The 19,925-nt window shown below is 38.6% G+C and overlaps 2 protein-coding genes across 4 annotated transcripts in view; one reads left to right on the forward strand and one right to left on the reverse strand.

Annotated features, from left to right (window-relative positions):
* Window positions 1-16,817, reverse strand: part of Msp300 (Muscle-specific protein 300 kDa) — a 56,773-nt gene extending 39,956 nt beyond the window's left edge. For both annotated transcript variants that reach the window (XM_064126108.1, XM_064126110.1), the window contains exons 1-12: window positions 15,532-16,817; window positions 10,131-10,192; window positions 8,791-8,886; window positions 7,814-7,897; window positions 7,582-7,674; window positions 6,966-6,989; window positions 6,599-6,777; window positions 5,753-6,155; window positions 3,401-4,313; window positions 1,763-3,221; window positions 1,366-1,474; window positions 85-1,147 (exon numbers count right to left, since the gene is read on the reverse strand). In XM_064126108.1, the coding sequence (XP_063982178.1) occupies window positions 85-1,147; window positions 1,366-1,474; window positions 1,763-3,221; window positions 3,401-4,313; window positions 5,753-6,155; window positions 6,599-6,777; window positions 6,966-6,989; window positions 7,582-7,674; window positions 7,814-7,897; window positions 8,791-8,886; window positions 10,131-10,192; window positions 15,532-16,111 (5,065 nt within the window). In that variant the 5' untranslated portion in view covers window positions 16,112-16,817. The remainder of the gene's footprint in view (window positions 1-84; window positions 1,148-1,365; window positions 1,475-1,762; window positions 3,222-3,400; window positions 4,314-5,752; window positions 6,156-6,598; window positions 6,778-6,965; window positions 6,990-7,581; window positions 7,675-7,813; window positions 7,898-8,790; window positions 8,887-10,130; window positions 10,193-15,531) is intronic.
* LOC135165149 (neuronal acetylcholine receptor subunit alpha-5-like) overlaps window positions 4,891-19,925 on the forward strand; it is a 36,736-nt gene continuing 21,701 nt past the window's right edge. For both annotated transcript variants that reach the window (XM_064126161.1, XM_064126162.1), the window contains exons 1-2: window positions 4,891-5,041; window positions 6,869-6,953. In XM_064126161.1, the coding sequence (XP_063982231.1) occupies window positions 6,923-6,953 (31 nt within the window). In that variant the 5' untranslated portion in view covers window positions 4,891-5,041; window positions 6,869-6,922. The remainder of the gene's footprint in view (window positions 5,042-6,868; window positions 6,954-19,925) is intronic.

Raw genomic sequence — 19,925 nt, forward strand, 5'->3', positions numbered from 1 at the left:
TAACGATTTTAGAATTAAAAAAATAGGTGTAAAGATTTCCCACAGGAAATCATTCCATATATATTTCTACTCAAAAATATTTACCTGTTATCAATTCCTTGGATTCTTCCTCCAGCGTCTTGAGATTCGAGATTCTATCGACTATCTGCTTCTGCAGCATATCTGTTTTCCTCACTCTCTCCTCTGGTGTCGTAGCGACATCCTGTACAGTGGCAATTACCTGCGGAGCACTCTGCTGAGTCCAATTCTTCAGCTCAGACATTTCACTCTGTACTTTAGCCCACTTAGCCCCTTGCTTTTCCAGATGAGTTACACGTTTTTCCACTGTCTCAATGGTCGTATGCACAACTTTCTCAATCTTCGTTATTTCCTCCCTGATGGTAATTGTAATCTCCCCAGGAGAAATATCGCGTATTTTTTCTTCGGTATCTTTCAATTTGGAGATAATTTCCCCGGAGGTTTTCTTCAAATTCGAGCAGAATTCCTTCTGGAATTGGATGTTAGAAGCAACCTGTTGAGAGTCCCTGAAGCTCATACTCTTGATCTTCTGAATTTCGTCATTCGCTTCTCTCATCAACTTCGTGATTTCCTCCTTTTGCTGCTCATACGCTTCCCACAATTTTTGGGATGTCTTCAGGGTCTTCAGGGCGTCAACACTGTGGCCATAAGTGTCATTCCAGCTCGACTCCAACTGTTGAATTTCCGAGGAAACGAATGAAGGGGCATGTTGATCCTTCAGCAAATCTTTTCCACGCTGCAGCATACTGAGGATATTAGCTCTTTGAGTCTCCAGTTGACTCAATCGACTCTCTTGATTGCTGACAGCCTCTTTCAACACTTCAGCTGCCTTCTCGCCCTCAGCTGGTACCTCTGGACTCTCCACTGTAAACTCTCTCCTCACTTTTTCCAGCAAAGTGCAAACCTCATGAACTTCTTTACGATAAGTATAACTCTTCGTATAGATGTCCGTCTTTGTCATTGTTATCTCAATCGTTGGAATTAGATTCTTATAACGAGCTATCAAATGTTCCAACTGACGTTGCTCATTCACAGCCTCAGTGTCCGAACGATTTGTTGTCAGACTGTCAAGAGTCTGGACCAACCATTTCATATCTTCTCGTTTGTTGTCAGCTTCATGGCACACATTCTACAAGGACGATTAAAAAACCATTCTCAGGACATTCTTCCACGTAAAAAAAATAAGTAAACGAAAATTGGTGTAGGTGGGGAGGACAGGATGGAAGAAAAACGATAAAACGTGCGAAATTACCGTCAGTGATTGCATCTGTGTCCCAGAGTGAGCACAACACAAATATTTCAGGGTGAATTATACAGTAGGCGCGAATAAATAAAAATTTAACTTACTTGGAAAATTGTTCGTTCTTTCTGGAACTCTTCCAGGGAGTTCACTTCTTTGAGAATTGTTCGAATGATACCATCAACGTGATCCATCCATCTTACCATTTCATCAAATCTACACAGACCAAAAAATAAGCTTTACTTTCTGCATGATATGCACATTATAGCATTTTAAATTTACATAATTTTACTTGGTACTTTGTTAGAAAATTCTATTGAACTTTTCATTGATTCTTGAAGAGGGGGCAATCACTCAAGATAAGAGCTTATTATGGGCTTCCATACTTCGATATTTTAAAGATTTCTGAAAGATTTTTCGAATCTCAGGGAATTCACTGAAAAACCAATGTTGGAAAGTATATATTATGTATTCTCATGTGAATTATAGATCTCCTTTACTTACTTGTTTCTATACGTAGCCCACTGTTCAGGGACTTGTTTCAGCTGTTCCCTCAAATTCTCAATCCTCTGAGCCGAATCCTCCCACAACTGTTCCGCCTGCGCCACTGCATCCTGCAATGTCTTATCCTCAGGCTTCATCTGGGTGTAGGCAATGCTAATCTTCTTCAAACTTTGTAGACTCTTCTGTACCTCACTGATCACTCCCTTCTTCACAAAGAATTCTTCATTCCGCCCAAGAATTGAGTCAACATTGTTATTTTTCATCAACGCCTGTTGCTCCGAATTGATCTCCATTTCAATGTCTTTGAGATACTGCAAGAAAGTTGTTTCATCCAGGCGGAATTCCAATCTCATCAAGTGAAGAGGCGCGAATGCCAGTACATCCCTCCACCGCTGTTGTAGCCCATCAACAGCGTCGATGATCGGTTGCTGTTGAGCAGGCGGAAGTGCATTTCTAAGATCTTGACCAGCATTTATGAGATCTTGCATCCATCGTTCATTGACTTTACCGAAGAATGCTTTGTGATTATCAACACTCTGCCTGTTATCATTTCTCCTGTCACTGATCAAATTCTCAGCAGCTGTCAACCATTCAAAAATCTGTCTCTCACACTCCCTGAATTTAGTCCAACATCTGACAGCCTCCTGTAGTCGTTGTTCATTAATTTGTGCCGTCTGAGAGACTCTCGCGAATCGCTCAGTTAAAGCTCGCAAATGCTTTCCTCCCTCGGCAGTCTCCGGATTACCCTGGGCATCGACAGACTTGACGATGCTTGAGAAAAGTTTATTTTTAGAGTCGAGCATCGATTTATAGTACAGAGTTCTAGAGAAAAACATCTTGTGGCGTTCCAGTTGGTTCAGAGCGGAGTCTCTCCCTCCTGAGAGATCTATTGATCCCAGCAAACGCTCGGCCTCATCCAACCACGAAGATATTTCTCGAATCCCTGTTTCCAAAGACTCGTGCTGGACCAATAACTGATGGTACAGGTGCAACCCCATAGGAATCAACGCACGAACCTTCACTAGCTCCTCTTTCTCCCTCTTCAAGGTATTCATCATCTTGTCCACCTCTTCTCGGGATAAATCTTGAATTAGCGTTTGGAATTTCTTGGAGATGCTTCTGAACAACTCCTCGATACCCTCGATCTCATTGTTCAGGGTCTCGAGTCGTTCGCCGTAGGCTTTTATTTTCTCTATCGATGTTAGCTGAGAAGTTGACAGAGCGTCTTCAGCGTTGCGGAGCCATGTTTGAAGACGTTCGACTTCAGATCTATAGCTCTTCCGATTTCTGAGGAGGTCACCGGCATGCATGTATTGCCGAGCCTCGAGGAAGAGTCGTTCCCACCGATTTGTCATATCTGCGAAGCGATCGCGAAGCTGGAGGGAGACATTGTCATCCGAGGTAGCAACTAGGAAGCTCACAGTTTCGGATAGTTGTTGGTGTTTGTCTTTCCAGATGCCTAAAACAGTGAATCACGATGATTATGTCAAAAGGTTTTTCAAGACTGGGATGAGAATGATTCGAGGAAAGATTTTTTAAAGATTTCGGTAGACCTTTCTATTATTGCTTATCCTGTTTAAGAATATTGATATCACATCTGGAGAGGGGCATGGAATTTTTTTTTTCTCAATGACTTACCAATATCTTGGAAGAACTCCATCTTTTCTTCATCGGGTAACTGAAGAGCCGGTTCAGCGCGTAGCAGCCATGCCTCAAATTCGTCAGAAATCGAGGTCCAACGACGCCAATAAGCCACAAGCTCTTCCAGCATACTCTGAACACAACGAAGATTCATGGAAATCTTCTTCCACTTCTCTGAAGTCTCGAACATGAAACGATCAATATTCTGGGCCTCCTCCCGATCAATTCCACCATCGCGTTTGCACTCCTCCACAACTTGTTGCATATCCAGATAAGCTTTCTGAAATTCCTGGAAAATTCTATTTCGAGAGACGAAATTTCGATATTGCTCCAGCATTTGATTGACCTGTTCTTCGGTCCCGTATTTTACGCTCCACGTCTTCAGCTTCGTTTCTACAAGGTAGAGGAAGGCCACGAGACAGCACTTGTGCTCCAGGAATTTGAGTTTTATTCTGCGCTTGGCTGCACGATCAGGTAAGGACTCAAAACGCTGCGCCATATTCTCTAATTGTGCAGGAGGTATCTGACGAGCGATTTGTGAAGTTTTCACGCGGTGAAACTTCTCCACCATGATTGGCAGGTCCAGGAAGAACTTTTTGTGCTCCTCTAATTTCTCAGAGATTATTCCTGCGGTTGTCTCGTTCATTTCGTCAGGGATGTTGTGATCTGAAGTTATGAGGGACTCGGCCAATGCCAGCCAACGGCCGGTCTCCCCAATTTCCCCTGGCAGCGATGAGTCCAGAAGCCACAGCCATTTCGACAGAAGCACCTCGAGCTTCTCCCAGAGAATTTCAATGCTCTTCCACGAATCCCGAGTTATGCTGATAACACTCGGAGTGTCGACGAGGCGGTGAAGCTTCTGGTAGAGAACTAATTTCTCATCAGCATCAGCTCGAACCACGACGTAATCCTGGAATTATTACATTGCAGGTCATCTGGAGAAACCCTTCATATTATATCAGAGGTGGTGCACATATGAAATTTTAATACACGTCCTCGTCTTAACCAGCGTCCACCACAACACACAGACACCTGAGGCGCCCACGAACACAACAAATCGCGTGTTAAATTTGTAACATTAAATCCACTCAAGACAACGAGTTCGATCTACCATTAACCGTTAAATATTCACCCACTCAACCCCCTGAGTTACCCGCCATTTTGTCTATGCACTGGACTCACGTTAACTAACAACGCCCGGGGATGTAAACGCATCGAATTTTCCACTTCGCCCACTGTTTCAAGAACTTGAAATGAAAACAATAATTTCAAAATATCACGATGAAATCCCGGACGACTACTGGCGTTCTAAATCCTTTGTTCGCGAAAGAAGGAACATGGCTTTGAGGGGTGGGGGCATCAACACCAGTGGTTAATTCGTATGTGAAAAACACCATAGCGTTCGTTAGGGGCGGAGTGACGCCACAATTTCTGAGAAGTCAGCGCGATAGAGGGGGACAAAGCGTTTCCCGGAAAGATGTCGAGACGCGAGAGGATATACGAAAGCGCGGGTTGTTAACGGGAGTCCATTGTATTTCTAGTCGGTATTAACTGATCAACAATTAACCTGACGACGTTATTAAGTAGTGAACTAGTGAGTGTTAGTGATACTTGTCTAGAAAATTTTCGACGACTGTGGTAAGTTATTGAGAGATAAGGGTACCCTTTATCACAATTTTTCATTTGGTGCCGTATCCACAGAAATGCTCGGGAAACTTGTCTTGACTCGTTTTTTTTCTACATCGTTGAGCTGAATAATGTAGTTACTCAGGATTAACCGGACATAAAATTTCTTATTCTCCATACTCACATAACAGTGATTGTTAATGACGCAATTATCCATTTTATTATTAGAGGAAAAAAACATTGCTGGTGAGTGAGTGTGCAATTACATGTGTAACAAATGGGCACATTTTGAAGGCTTCCCGTGCCAAGGATCGTCTTTTCCTGAGAAATGTCGTTAAAAAATGTGTGATATATATTGAAGAAAGGTAATTCCAGTAGTGGATAATTTCTGAGAAGCTTGAAACCGAGGGCAAGAGGTAGAGGTGATCCATTTTCTCCCTCGAAGACTCATGCCAGTACTGATTTATTCCCCTCTTATTTATCTTTCATGTTCCTGCATTAATTTTATTTATTAACAAAATGTAATCGATATTCCATTTTGTTATCATGCGTGTGAGGTTTAGAAAACAATCAGCTTTCTTGTGATCAACAGTTTTCAGAGCATTTTTGCTATAGAAAGCAAGGTATCTACGAGAAAAATGGTAGGGGACGGGGGTACAAATTAAATTTCGTCAATTGAGAAGTTACATAGAATCAGGATGAATTACATGGAGGACTACTCACCGAATAACTCGATGGAAACGAGTGAGTTCTGTCAAACTGCTCAAGCATCCTCGTGCGTTCATTGAGCCAAGTAAGAAGAGCATCATACTCCTGCTGTACAGTGGCAAATGAATCATTATCACATGATTTTGGCTCTGGATATTTGTGCAAAAATTGTGCAACATAAGTCATAATAGATTTTTCATCCGGCTGAGGTACATCGACATCCTCTGGATCCAGTAAACGAGCTATTCCTAATTTCTCTTCAGCAACATTGAAAGCTGTCTCCAATCGAGCGCGATTTGTAGCACCTCTCATAGCAGCTATGTTCACAAGATTTTGTTTAATTGCGTCGATTATCCCCAAGAAAGCATTGCCATCGCGCCAACTCTCCCCAAAATCACGAACTGTTATTCCCATTTCTCTGCAAAATCATCATTCATTACGTGTCATTTATTTTTGGATATGAACGAGTGAACTTAAATTTAGTGTGAAACAAAATAAACATTTTTTGTTGATTTCTAATGGAGAAGGTCGAACAGGTCAGGCATGTTATTATGACTGCGATAAAAACTTTATCACTTTGTAACATTGGTAGAATGCAGTTTATCGAGAATCAAAAAACTCATATGTGCACACTTGCGCAGCGCTTATCAGGGAGTTTGTTTTGGTGATAAAATGCAGTGAAGTCAGATAGTAGCATTAGACATATTGGATTCCTATGAAACCTTTAATGAGTTGTTGGTTGATTCAATTAAAATGGCTAAAATAGAAAATATAGAACTTAATAGATGCCAAATTAGTTATGCAAATTAAATTATCCTATTGGAAATTCCCTTCTAGATAAAGATCGAAAGCTTAACTCACTTTGGCAATGCATTGGTGACCCACTGAAGTAGAGTCTTTCTGGCTCCTTGTTTCCATTTCTCACTGCTCAACCGTTTTTTCTCACTAGCCACTGATCCCTGAGTCCCTAAACTCTCCAAACTGCTCTGACTACCCCATGTCTGGCCGAGATACTCCAGTGCTCTGGTGTTCTCCTCAATCTGTTAATCATTTGATCAATGTCATCAGCTCTCATTTACAGTTGTCATCCTTTCAATAATATTCATCAATTCCTTATTTCATTTGTTACAGTTAAAAGTGAGAAGTGCAACTGTCTGCTGATAGGCAACGCCATGCAGTGATCCAATGATAAGTCGTTATTCATTTTCAGGACTAGGTAAGTACTCACCATTTTTCGATCCTTCGACCGTAGCTTGTTTGTTAGAATAAGTCAGCATTAGGGTTTAGTTATTGTACTTGTGATTTTGTCAATGTCAGTGCAATTACCTCCTTCGAATTTTTTTTTTATTTACGTGTCATGAAAAAGTGAAGGTTTTTTGCTGGAAATTCCAAGGAGGAATGATAATGGTGCTTCTAAATCATTTATCAATGATTCTTACGTGATATTTTGTAAGGGGAGGACCTTATGACGTTCAAATTCCATAATAAAAAAACTTGGATAGGTTTCCCTTCATTTTTTAGCCTCAAGACTTTAAGCGATCAATTTTTGTTTGATTTATGATCATTAGATCGATTCACAGAATTCAAAAAGTGAATTTATCGTATTTACGATATTATGGGGTATATTTCTCGTCTCTCGTCTCTTTAATTTTCCCCGTGCGATAATTTCTGATGGTCAACTGACATTAAACACTTTACTAATTTCGGAAGGGCCTCCCCTGATTTTATTGCTACTCGTAAGCAGCTATGGCATACCAATCATGACAGCTATCAGGTGCTCATGTTATATGATTCACATACTCTTTTGATGGCAATATTTCAATTGAAAATTCCATTATTTCTACCTGGAAGTACAGGATGATGGTCCAAATGAGACCTAGCACAACTGGTGGACGTCCATCCACGAGATCCGATGAGTTTATGTTGACTAATTTAATCTAGAAATCAATGGGAAAATTCTATCAATTATCGAAGATTCGACAATATTATAGAATATTGTAATTCTATGCTCGTGCATAAATATTGAATTTATGAGCGATTAAAATTATGTTCTGATAGTGGAATAGGGGACGTTACCTTTTTGCTTTGTAAAAACTGTAGTGCAGTATTGGCATTGCTGAGGAAGTGGGGTCGTTTCAGGTTCCTGCCCCGTTCCACTGGCTGTAATTAATGGTCGTCATCAATTTTGTTGTATGAAAATACTCGTACAATTTATGACGTACAAAAGAAAGAATAAATATGCCGGCGGAAAGGGAGGATAATTTTCGAATATTAATGAGGGCTAAGGAAATTTGACATCTCATTGTCCAGAGGATTGATAGCTTTTCATTATTGTATTGATCAGTTCCCCAGGTTGGGTAGAAGAAATTCTCTCCGTTGATGGAACCTCAATTAAAAATAATTGTTTGGCGGAACAAGAGAGAGAGAGAGAGCTTTTCATTTTTTATGTTCATTTTTGTTATTATTAAATAATACAGCACTGCAGAATAATCGCGAAAATTAACAAAAAAAAAGTAGAAGTAGTCTCCTAGGGGAAGGTTAATTCTTACAATTTTTGTTTCTTAACTGAAGCTTTCTTTTCTCAGGATTGAAACGTTTGCTTAATGAACTTTACTTTTTAAATTCTTTCGTGACTAGACTTGACTAAACTCAAGAAAATATGAGAATATTTTCCAAAATTTAAAGACGTCGGAAAAAAAAAACTGAAAAAATTATCTTATGGCGACATTTTTTTCACAATCGTATTTGGGAAATCTGCTGCCCTTTATTGCCTCTAGCAAGTGGTATTACCCTACTAAGATAAACTTACTATAATTATGATAAGTGTACATTTCCTCTCCCGAAATATTTCCGTTCATTAAACGACTCCGGGGGAATCCCCGAAGAGCAAAATATTTTCTTATCTATTAGTTCGTCGATCGAAACTCAATTAAAAATAAATATGGGAAGGTGCTAATAATGGAGAACTGTTGGAAAGTGGTACGTGCACTTGGATTTTGGAGACTTGTCGAATGATTTAAGTGAGAAAATTCCGGAAAGAAAATAAAATCTACCAATTTCTCTCCAGAAAGAACTTCCAAAAGGGCCAGAAGACGAGTACCATCCTTCAGGTCCTCGATTAGGTCGTCCACTCGCAGCGGTGGAATTCTCTAAAAACACAAAAGCGCATAAAAATCATAAGGATACATATAGATTCCAACTATAATAATCAATAATGATGTGGCTCATGAGATGAAGAATTTTTTAAAAATACCTCTGGGCTGATCGCAATCGAGTTCAGTCACACCAAGATTATATAATGTAATGGATTATCCAACCTTACATGATTATTTACATTGATCGCGATTGTTATATCGACTAACCCGATTACCATGTGCGTAGAATGCCATCGCATGATTGGAAGTGATTCTCACAATTACAATAACACAATTGAAATACCAAATAATTCGCTAATTGAATGATAATCAGTTAACAAATTAAATTAAATGATTGACGAAATCGACCGTTATCAGCAAAAATATCATGTGACTCGCAATACGACACAATAAGTCTGACGTAGCGTATAAATGCTTTACAAATCTTGAACTTTCAACAATTAATAATTAATTTACGCAAATGAAAATCACAGTGTGAGGTCAAAAAATTGAAAAAAGATTATTCAATTTCCTTATCAGATCTTTGAATCTTCGTTTTCTCGGGAAAAACTGCAAATCATTGAAATTTGTCTTTCGCGTCGCGTATCTATTGGCAAATTGAAGTAGACATGGGTACACATTCGGCTAAGCCTTCCTCAAAGGGAAGAGTATTTAGAAGCACGCTATTTTCATGACATGCATGTCACGATGAGAATAAAGTGGTGGGGTATCGTAGGAGAGAAGGAAAGGGGTGGTTAAAGGGAGTTATAGTTTTGAAGGATCCGGAAGTAAAGGGAATCGAGAGCCAGGCACGGGTTATACCCGTAGTTTACAAGTTTTTGGTACAAGCCTTTTTCCCTTTATAGTGGATAACCCATAAGCGTCACGTCTTGACGTGACTTCGATCACAATATTACGTGAGTATATGCTAAACTTTTAGAGGGGAGAGGAAAGCTAAATTATGATGAAATTCCATCGAACTCTCTGAGATTGTGGAAATATCTATTTTGAAAATTTTCCTAGAGATATTTGTGATCGTTGACAAGTATTTATTTATGTTTAATATATTTAATTGACTTTCCATCGCATTGATTAATTATTCTCAAGTCAATGTATTCGATTTCATCAATTTACGATAAAAGTTCAATGGAATTTCATATTGAACACGTCAGGATTATTCACATATTTTTTCCACATGAACAAAAAACAACGGAACATTTTTCATGGAATGGAATTTCAATTAATAAATTATTTATTACCTTAGAGAGGTAAGAGTTGATCCAATTGACGAAGGTTTTCTTCTGCACTCGTTCCTGCTCATCTATATAAATAGAAAATGACACATTTTTTATTTTGGTACAATGTATTAATATCATAATGCAAAAAAAAAAAAAATTCGAATAACATTTCAGTCGGGTGTGATCAAGAGAACCGGATTCCGATAAGATAGAATTCCCGAGAGAATTATACGACTGATAAAAAGCGATAACTTTGGTATTTCATGTCAACAAGTGTTCATTAATTATTAGTAATTCAGGATTAAAGGTAGACATTATCGCCCACAAAAAATTCATTTGAAACTTCTCGATACAAGCTTACTCATTTATTATAAGTATTATACTGCATAATGACTCGTGACCATTTACATCCTTGTAATGTATTCGCAATAATTCATTTTTTCACCGATCCAAGACCGCTTTAAATACCGGCATCGCATAAGGAGAATCTTCGCGACCGTTAAAATTAAAAAAAAATAATAAAAAATCCATCGAAAATGCAGCGTGCAATTATCTCCCGGTCGTGTTTATTTATCCGCGCAACATCTCTTTGATCGCAACCGGTCGTAGGCCATTCCTCACATCGGTACTGTATACGAACACGCATATAAATAGCTGTTGCGGGACAAATGTATGAGTTTGGTATCGCCATATTTATGGTTGTGATAATTCTTGTCAGATTCTTTAACATTGTTGTTGAATGTTTCATGTTGGTCTTCGGAATTATGACGTACATTCAATTCAACAGATTTTAAAAGATAATTTTTTTCTAAATCAAATAATTTTTTATCTCATTCTTTTTCTTTTCGTTCTTTTATATTTTAAACGGAATAATTGATAATGTAAATTCAGGATTGACTGGGAAATAAGCACTCGGTGATGTGGTAGCTGAGCTGATGGTCTTGATCCTCCACTGATGATAGTTAGTGCAAGATATTTTGATCGTTGAATAACAAAATAATTATAGTTATCAAGGAATTTCTGAATATTGTCTCTCCGATCGCGTGTGGATTACCGCCTTGTATCTATCCCTCTGCCCATTCTGATTTTTAGTGAAAGACCGAAGTAAAAGAGAGAAAAAATGTTTCACAAATGAAGAAGACCTGTACTGGTCGTGCCATGCCGCGAGGAAAGACAGCTTGAATAATCCGCTAGTTTTGTCCGTGATATATATATATGTATATATATAGTCACCAGGTGGGGATCTTCCTGTACAGCATGACACAACGGTGCAGTCGCTACGTATTTTCCTAACTTTAATTCCGATGGTTTCGGAGTAGTTTGGGGGAGAAAGAACTCATCGATATTTCGTGATTGTGGTCGGTATTATGGCTCAATAAGTAGAAGAACCTTTCTCATGGGCAGAGAAGTTGGAAATTTGTAAGAAAAATCATAGACCTTTTCGTTTTATGCATCTTTTTGTTTTGGCAGCTAATTTTGATCTCACGAGTTGAAATACGTTGTCATGAGATAACAAATAGTTGAAGTATTTCAATTGTGATGTAAAAATATCCAACTTCTTTTCAGTTTCCTTTTTCAATAACATTATTTAAACTGCCGGTAAATTCAGTTTTTTGAGCAATAAGATCGATCGAGCCAGAGATATTTTAATATCAAATTTTGATTATTAAAATATCTCTGGAATTGTAAATTTATTATTAAAATAATAGCGGAACCTTTCTTCGATATATTTTGGAGCCTAAAAATCATCTGAATAACCTGATAAATCAGTTGAATCCTGAACGAATCGGTATCTAACAATTTTAATTCAGGCATCAGAGCTCTCGTGTCTGAAAAATGTCTCCAAGAGATTTGTAAAATTCCGGCATTGTTTACATTACATTAAACACTCGCTCCGAAAATTTTCTGTGCAAAAAATACTGTCGTCGCTTTCCCTCTTCACGTTGATCTGGATGATTGAACTGATGAACTCATTCAAGCATCACCACTATTAACGATGAACAAATAAAACGGGTGTGAAACAACTCACGTGGCAATAACGCAAATTGAAGCAACAGAGAATATTTTTTTTTTCTTCATGTGCAGGTCGGTAAGGATGTAATTAAGCTGTTGATGGGTACAGCCATGGGACTGTGTACAATTATAATGGATACCCACCCTTCTCGTGTAAACCAACCAGTTGAAAACTTAAATGAAATGCAAACCACTACGTCAGACAGTGGCGTGTGGTTTGGCCTATTACCAATGGCAACAGGCAAATATACACTCGATAATATGGAGCAAATTAAACTAATTTTGAGGAAATAGATTTGTCGACTGGTTTAACAAAGTCTGACAGGGAGGTACGCGAATGCTCCAGGGGAAAAAATGTACAATTATTCCAGTCTGTGCAAACAGTAATTTCTTCTAAAACAAGATACATAGAAATACCAATAACATTACTCTCGAAAATTGACCTCTGACGGTTCAAGGTGGTAGCATTGAAGGTGAATTTAATAACGATAACAAAAATTGGTTGATAAACGAAGAGAGCGAAGAGAAGAGTTCAGAACAAATCACCTAAATCAATTATTTAGAAAACTTGCTATCATCATTCCCAAGCTGTTCCCATAATTAAAATAACTAAAAAAACCATAAATTTGATTCTGTTAAAACGAGGAAGAACAAAAAAATTAGTTCAAAATTTTTTTACAGAGTAAATGATGGGAATAAACAATAGCACTTTCGAGATCTTCCTATGAAATTCGGGTGGGTTGTGTACCTATATTTTTTAATTTCGGCTTTGTGCCTTGGAACGAAAGGAAAACTGAAGGTGTAGGCGTCGATGTGTGTCGGGCAGCAAAGGGGGACAGTAACGGAAGAAACGGCTGGAGTACATGGAAGGATAGCCGGAAAGTGGGACAAGTTGTCGAGAAGAGGATGAGGTCAGACGGTTGTGCATTAATATAATAATTTACCTTGCACTCCTATACATCTGCACATTTGCACATCTCTCTCTCTCTCTCGGACAGAAACAATGTTAGCTCAACTTTTTCCAGCAATTGTTACATAACCGGTTGTCACTCATTTTTCATGGGTTTTAGTATAAATAGAACTGAGGTGTCAAGTGATATTCCAGCTGAGTTATACTTCAAGTCCGTCCCTGGATCGTATTCACATGAATTTTCGAAGACAAATTATATCCGAAGATATCCGTGACGAATGTATACTTGAATTTCCAGTAACCGCGTAGTACGTAAACGTGTCAAACTATTACGATAGATTCACCAGTGCAGCATTTGTATCAATTACACGATACGCATTACGACAGTGGTAACGTCATACTATTCGATTTTATTTCAGATAATCGAATGGCCTTGGCACTATTATCAACTGCGCAATGAGGATCGTACTTTTTTTTTGTATGAATGAACTCAGAGATATAGAAATAGTCTCGGTAGTAAAATTTTGAGTTCGTTCCCCTGGGACACATGTATCGATTTCTTTGTTTCCTGCACCCTTCGGTACCTCCCATCGATCCGGTACTGAAGGGCATTCACACATGCTGAACATGATATATTTTATTCCTTAATATAAATCGTAATACAAACTTTCTTCCGAAAAAATATATGAATTCATTCGAATTTTATAATAAATTCAAGGAGTCGAGTCCTTCTTCGATTATAGGGACTTGTGAGTTCTATTAATCATCGTTAATCAAAATTTAATTCGTCAATTAGTTGGATTCTTCGATTTTTTTTAACCGGTTGTCTCACTCTAACTAGACAAAAATATTGATTGAATGAGCTTTGAAGCTATATGATGACCAGGCATGCTGAAGCCATGGCCCTGACATTCAACTTCGATATGAACGACTTCACATGATGTGTATTCATGGATTTTGATGAATGAACATAGTGGGTAGTTGGGGCAGACGCCGGCCGAGTCATTGAAATGCTCAGTCTCATTTCATGACTCCTCCTTACCGTATTCTCATTCTATTTGTACGCGAAATTGTTTCATAATTACTCCGATGATTGGCTGATGTGTGGTTTATGCAGTGAATTGCATGCAGGAGACGATGGTGGAAGAGAGATGAGGGGAGGCACGTGAGATGTCAGACTGATTGACAATTAGTCGTGCATGCTTACTATTATTTACCCACACTCGTGTGAATCGCCAAATATTTGAAATAAACAAATTTTCAAACGTTCTGATTCCAATGTTCACACAGCTTCATCTGTTTCTGATGAAGATGTGCATACATTCGGATGTGTTCCATCATTATATTGTTGTGATGGAATTTCAAGATAGATTATGACAAAATTAATGGATCATCAGTGTATTCTAATGACGAAAAAAATTTTTACTTTCACGTTTCGAAAACACGGACTTCAGATGGTGATGAAATAGGGCTGTCCATGAAATTTCTCATGCATTTTGAAATTTTCGAAACACGAAACTGATTTTAAATCAATTATCATATTCTTAATGTATTTATTCATCATTTTCTCCTAATTTATACCATTCAACACAGAATCAGCTCAGTATAGAAGGAATATCTTCCAATAAAATCCGGTTGGCATTCAAATTTTTATGAATTATTTACCAAATTATTTAAAAGAAAAAATAAGAATTATGAGGGGCGTTGGCTCAAGGTCACATGCAGTAAATCAACGTGTTCTTATTCGACTATATACGTGGGCCACTTGAAAATGGCTGACTAGTAGAATTATATTTTATTATTTTTTTCTGCGGTGGAATATTTTTGTATATGAAAGTGTGACTTCTCTATTTCCATCCCGGAATAATTCTCAGACTAATGTTCTCTCATCTTCGAAACCAATTTCTAACATTGAGTTGACTCTTCTCATCAGATGGAGACTGACATCTGCAGTCACAGAGATGTTAAATATGCAAACGTATAGTCATGTTCAATTACTAAGCTGAATTATCTCGAGGGAAAAAATAATGTGAGATGTTCTACCGCATTAAAAAGCCATTTGACCGTTGGTTCTAAGCGAATAATACATTCACACATCAGACATCAGGTCAGAATTTTCTATCTTCTATCGCAAAATCAATATTCTCGTAGTGTACAACTATTCATCTTGAACTTACTAGTTTTAACATCCTCCAACAACCCCTTCAAAACATTTAAACATTTTTTTCATCGAACCATTCAACTGCAATTGATTATTTCCATAGGTCGCTTATTTAATTACATATTTATTTGGTGTTAGAAGGACCGGTAATTGGATGAAACCATTAGTATCATAATGGTGACAGAGACCACTGACATTGTAACTGTCAAAAGGGTCGAAATCCCTCGATTGACTATAAGTTTCTCCGATGCTCAAACGAGAATTAAGTAGATGGGGGTAAAAGTAGAGAAGGTACGATATATTTCCCCTTAATCTATCCCTAGAATTGACATTTTTACCCTTAATCTCCCGAATATGTGCATCATATTCACTCCGACTCCTCACGTACTCCATCCTAGCAGAAACATTCTGGAAGCTCTGGCTATGAAACTCAGCATACCACTCGGAACCCCCTCTGTCCTCCCCGGTCCTCTGGTCGAGGCTCTCCTCAGATGGAAACCTGGCAAAGCTCGTTACTGAGCTGGACTTGCTCCCATGGCTCCCCTGAATTCCATGGCTCTGATAGGCTGAATCCTCGAGTCCATGCTCCTCACTGGGAGTTCTACTCATGGACGTCACCTCCCTCACACTCTTCCTCACAGTTATCTTTTCAAATTTAACGACTTTAGCCCCATTCAGCTCGCCTTCTTCGACAAGTCGCTCAAAGGACTCCTCGAAGGAGCTGTCACTGGCCCTGGTGGGTGATTCCGCTCGCTCAAGATTTTCAGTGCTGACAGATCGATTTTGGGTGGTCAAAATTCGCTCAAAAAAACTCACACGATCCCTCAAGAGACCGCCACGTGGTGTACGCGGACTACCACCTGCCGGCGAAGGGCTCTCACCCCTGGGCTCTCTGGGCGGGGTCTCCCTCGACATCATTCACTTTTAGTACACCATAAACCATAAATAACCCCTTCTTCACTCCTTCCGTTGAACAAAAAAATTACAATAATTATGCTATATATTTTACTTCAATGCATATCCGAAATAAAAAACCTTGCAGGCAAAATTGTAGCAAGAGTGGGGGTAGTCCGGCTAGCCGGCGTCGCCCTTGACGTTTCACAGCTGATTGTAATCTCAGTTTCGATTTTCTTAAATCTCACTATTCAACGCACTAAAATATGTCACTTCTTCATACATTTAGCTCACTGATTACTATTTTTTTCTGTATTTATGCACCTGGCACTATCACAATATCAGGAATTTCACGTATTGATTAGAAACTGCATTATGTCACAGATTGGAATGGTCTGCCGGTTCCAGCTGGAGCGATGTCAAAATTTGACACTCGTCTCCAGAATAGATATAGAATAGTATTTTTTAACACTTCCCGGAATTGTCAGGTGACTGACGATTTATGGTCAATCAATAGATTGGTAAATTATCTGGAATGTTATGATTACGTGTTGATAATTGCAAGGATTAAGGGGAACACCAGTTTCCCCTTATCAATATTTTGCGTAAAAAACTTGACTTTGATTGGGGAAATATGTAAGGGAAGGGCTTGGTTCCTTCTCCCGTAATGGAAAAAAACGCAATACCGTATACGGAATGTAACGTGTGCAGCTCGCTCGGGCGCCGGTTCGATACTGCCAGCAGTAGTAAAACGTTGGTAGAAATTGTGGCGGCGGGGAAGGCACGATTCCACGGCCACGGAGTCGCTCAGACACGATCTTGTATTGTCGTAGGTCTACCCGTCCTTTTTGTCCTTCCAACCCACCCAATACATGAAGTTTATCTTCGAGTGTCACTAATAAGTTGGGAAGATCAATAGGGAATGGATTCTAATGTTGATTTTTCGACGAATTCTTCGAACTGAAATTCTAGACCCAGAGGAAAACAATAGCATATTTACTATATAATAGACCCGATCTTGAAGCTAACCCTTTCTGAAGGGTATGAGATTTTTTCATAGGGTTCTGTATCGCCAATGCATCAGGATCATTTTTTTGCACATGCGCGTATCACTTTCCTTTTTCGGAATCTGCAGAATTATTTGTGTCTTTTTTTCTCAGAATCGTTTTAGGAATTTTTATTCGATTTTATTTTCCTCTGAGGTTGTTTTTCCGATAAGATTTCTCCAAAAAAATTTTGGGCGGTAACCTTATCCATATTTTGTTATTAATACCGTAACCCATACTAGTACAGAGAATTAGTCATTGGTAACAACGAGGCTTTACAACTATTATCCCAGCCAGAAGATAATTAATGAGTAGTCGTGGTAGTTGAGTCATTTGATTTTTTCTATCAGCGCATTCTTTATCAATGAAAAAATTGTCTGCGTCGGAGGCAATAACGATCAACCGCGAGAAGAAAAAAAAAAATCATGACACTCTATATTCTCGAATGATCTTCTTCCGTCGTGATTTTAATTTTTACGAGGTCGGGGAAGGGCCAATGCCGATTCCCGGGCGACAAAAAATGAAGAGCACTACGTAAATACGGGATTTCGTAAGTCGCTCCATTAAATATTCTTTGAGGATTATGCTGACAGTGGGATCTAATCAAACAAATCGATGGAATCACAGTTGATGGTACCTATTGACCTAGAAACCATCGGTCACTTCTCTCGAAATATCACATTACGGAAATGAGTAAATAATCGACAAGTTCTTTGTTATTACCTAGCTAATAGCTTTGTTATTTCGTTATGTCAGTTCCACGGTTCATAAAAAAACATTGAATTTCCATCAAATTAATGGATCCTATTAAATATCGGAGTACTGGATTGTCGTTATCATTAAAAAACTTTCTTTTGAACTGTAATCAATCCGCTGGAATAATTGACTTTCCCATCAGGTTATCAAGGGCTGTGTCCAGAGTAGGAATTTCATTGGGGTCAAGGCAGGACCCGTTCGGGTTCGACCGACGGGAAAGGCCGATCCTTATGACATCCTGTCGCGATCTATTGAAAGTACTCGGTATTTGTGGACAAAAATTAATCGCATGTCCATAGGTGGTTCCAGTCAATGTCAGTATTTTATATTTTACCTCATCACAGTACCGAAATAGTTAGAATAGTTTCAATAAATAAAAACAGAGGGGACTGAATAAACAAGGGCCTTTTGTCAAATGGGCCCAGAGTGTGAAAACTTTGGTTTAGAGATCTGTAGGCTAAATTTTATAAAAAAATTCCCTCCGTTCGCTTAAATTAACGACGGGATAATCAAATACACAAATAATGAAGGGTCATTGGGAGTAGTATGAGGGATTCATGGATTGTTTACACCAGAGGACCATTTAGTATCTTCACGACAACAATTTCCTCCGAGATTTATTCAATTCAAACGGATGCCATAATTTTAGTTTATCAAAGGCTCGAGCGTGTTGGGGAGATATTGACCCACAAATTCGGCCAAACACTTTCTATAGTGCGATGCCTAGTGCCAACGATTGCGTCATAACGTACAAGGCATATTCAATTCATGAAAACTAACATGTGTGTGTAACCGGCGTGAACACATGTCTTCAATACCAGAAGTTTCGAATTTGTGGAAATACGAAAATGATTTTTCAATTAGTGGAGACTAACGATTGTTAACTAAGGAATTTTTATCTCTACAATTTTTGTGTTTCATCGCTAAGATGCATTTACTGTTTGTAATGTCAAATATGCAGTGAATCCATACCCCTTTCTTATTACATCTATTACTGAAAATGAATGATTATCCACATGTTTTTATTATCTTCTTGTCATGAATATCGGTGAAATCATGATAGCGATAAGTTCATCAAAAGCATCGTCGTTTATTCTAATCTTTTTTAGCTCTTGACACAATTTTTTGAAAATAGATATGGATGGTGATACATCTGAATCGTGATCATATGTTGCTGACCTTTGATTGCAGGCTTATGCCATTTCGTCATATTTGAGAATTCGACAGTACAATCTTTTTGGCTCTTCACACACTAAAACATATTACGTGTTTTATAAGTGCACTTCACACACATGTTCAAGACTTCGTGATATTGAAGGACGAATTTTATGATGTTGGCTCAATAAAACGTTCTACCAAAAGAATATTTTATCAGTTCCTGGCATTTTCGCTGTGCTGACTAAATCATAAAAAATACGTCGTCAGAGTACCGCACAGTTCCTGTCCTTTTTATTTTTCTTCGAGGTAAAGATTCTGCTGGAACGACTCTTTCATGTTTCCTTAGGTCGTTTCTATCAGGGCCTATTGCGCAATGGTCCCCTGATTTATGTGATTTTTTGTAGTCGACATCCGTCTGTACTGCGTTTTATAAAAGATCGACCCCAGGGTGCGACAATTCGCTCCGTCCGATGCAGTTTCTTTTGCCTCCGAATTATTGATCGAGCTGTGGCTGTACTCGAGCCATATCATGACGAATGCTTCTTGATTATAATTTCAGTTTTATTGGCCTCTAATCTCAAGACTAAAACATCTCGATGGTGGACTTCGCCCACTCATCCATTGTTTCATTGGGGGACAAAATATATCCATTTTTTTTTATTCAAACAAAGATGGAACCGGTTTCAGGTTCCTCGCGAATTCGATTGTCAATAATTTTATATTTCAAGATATGTGACTTGAAACTTGGAAGGTAATGGTGTCACTCGAGAGAAGGGTAAATACTACTCAGCAACATACTTATCGTTTGAAAATAACATTCGGGGGAGAGAAAGAATTATTTGCTGTGCTCCTGAGGAGAAAATAAATTCTTTATCGAA

This window comes from Diachasmimorpha longicaudata, chromosome 8 (assembly GCF_034640455.1).
Source record: "Diachasmimorpha longicaudata isolate KC_UGA_2023 chromosome 8, iyDiaLong2, whole genome shotgun sequence".
Classification (NCBI taxonomy): Eukaryota; Metazoa; Arthropoda; class Insecta; order Hymenoptera; family Braconidae; genus Diachasmimorpha; species Diachasmimorpha longicaudata.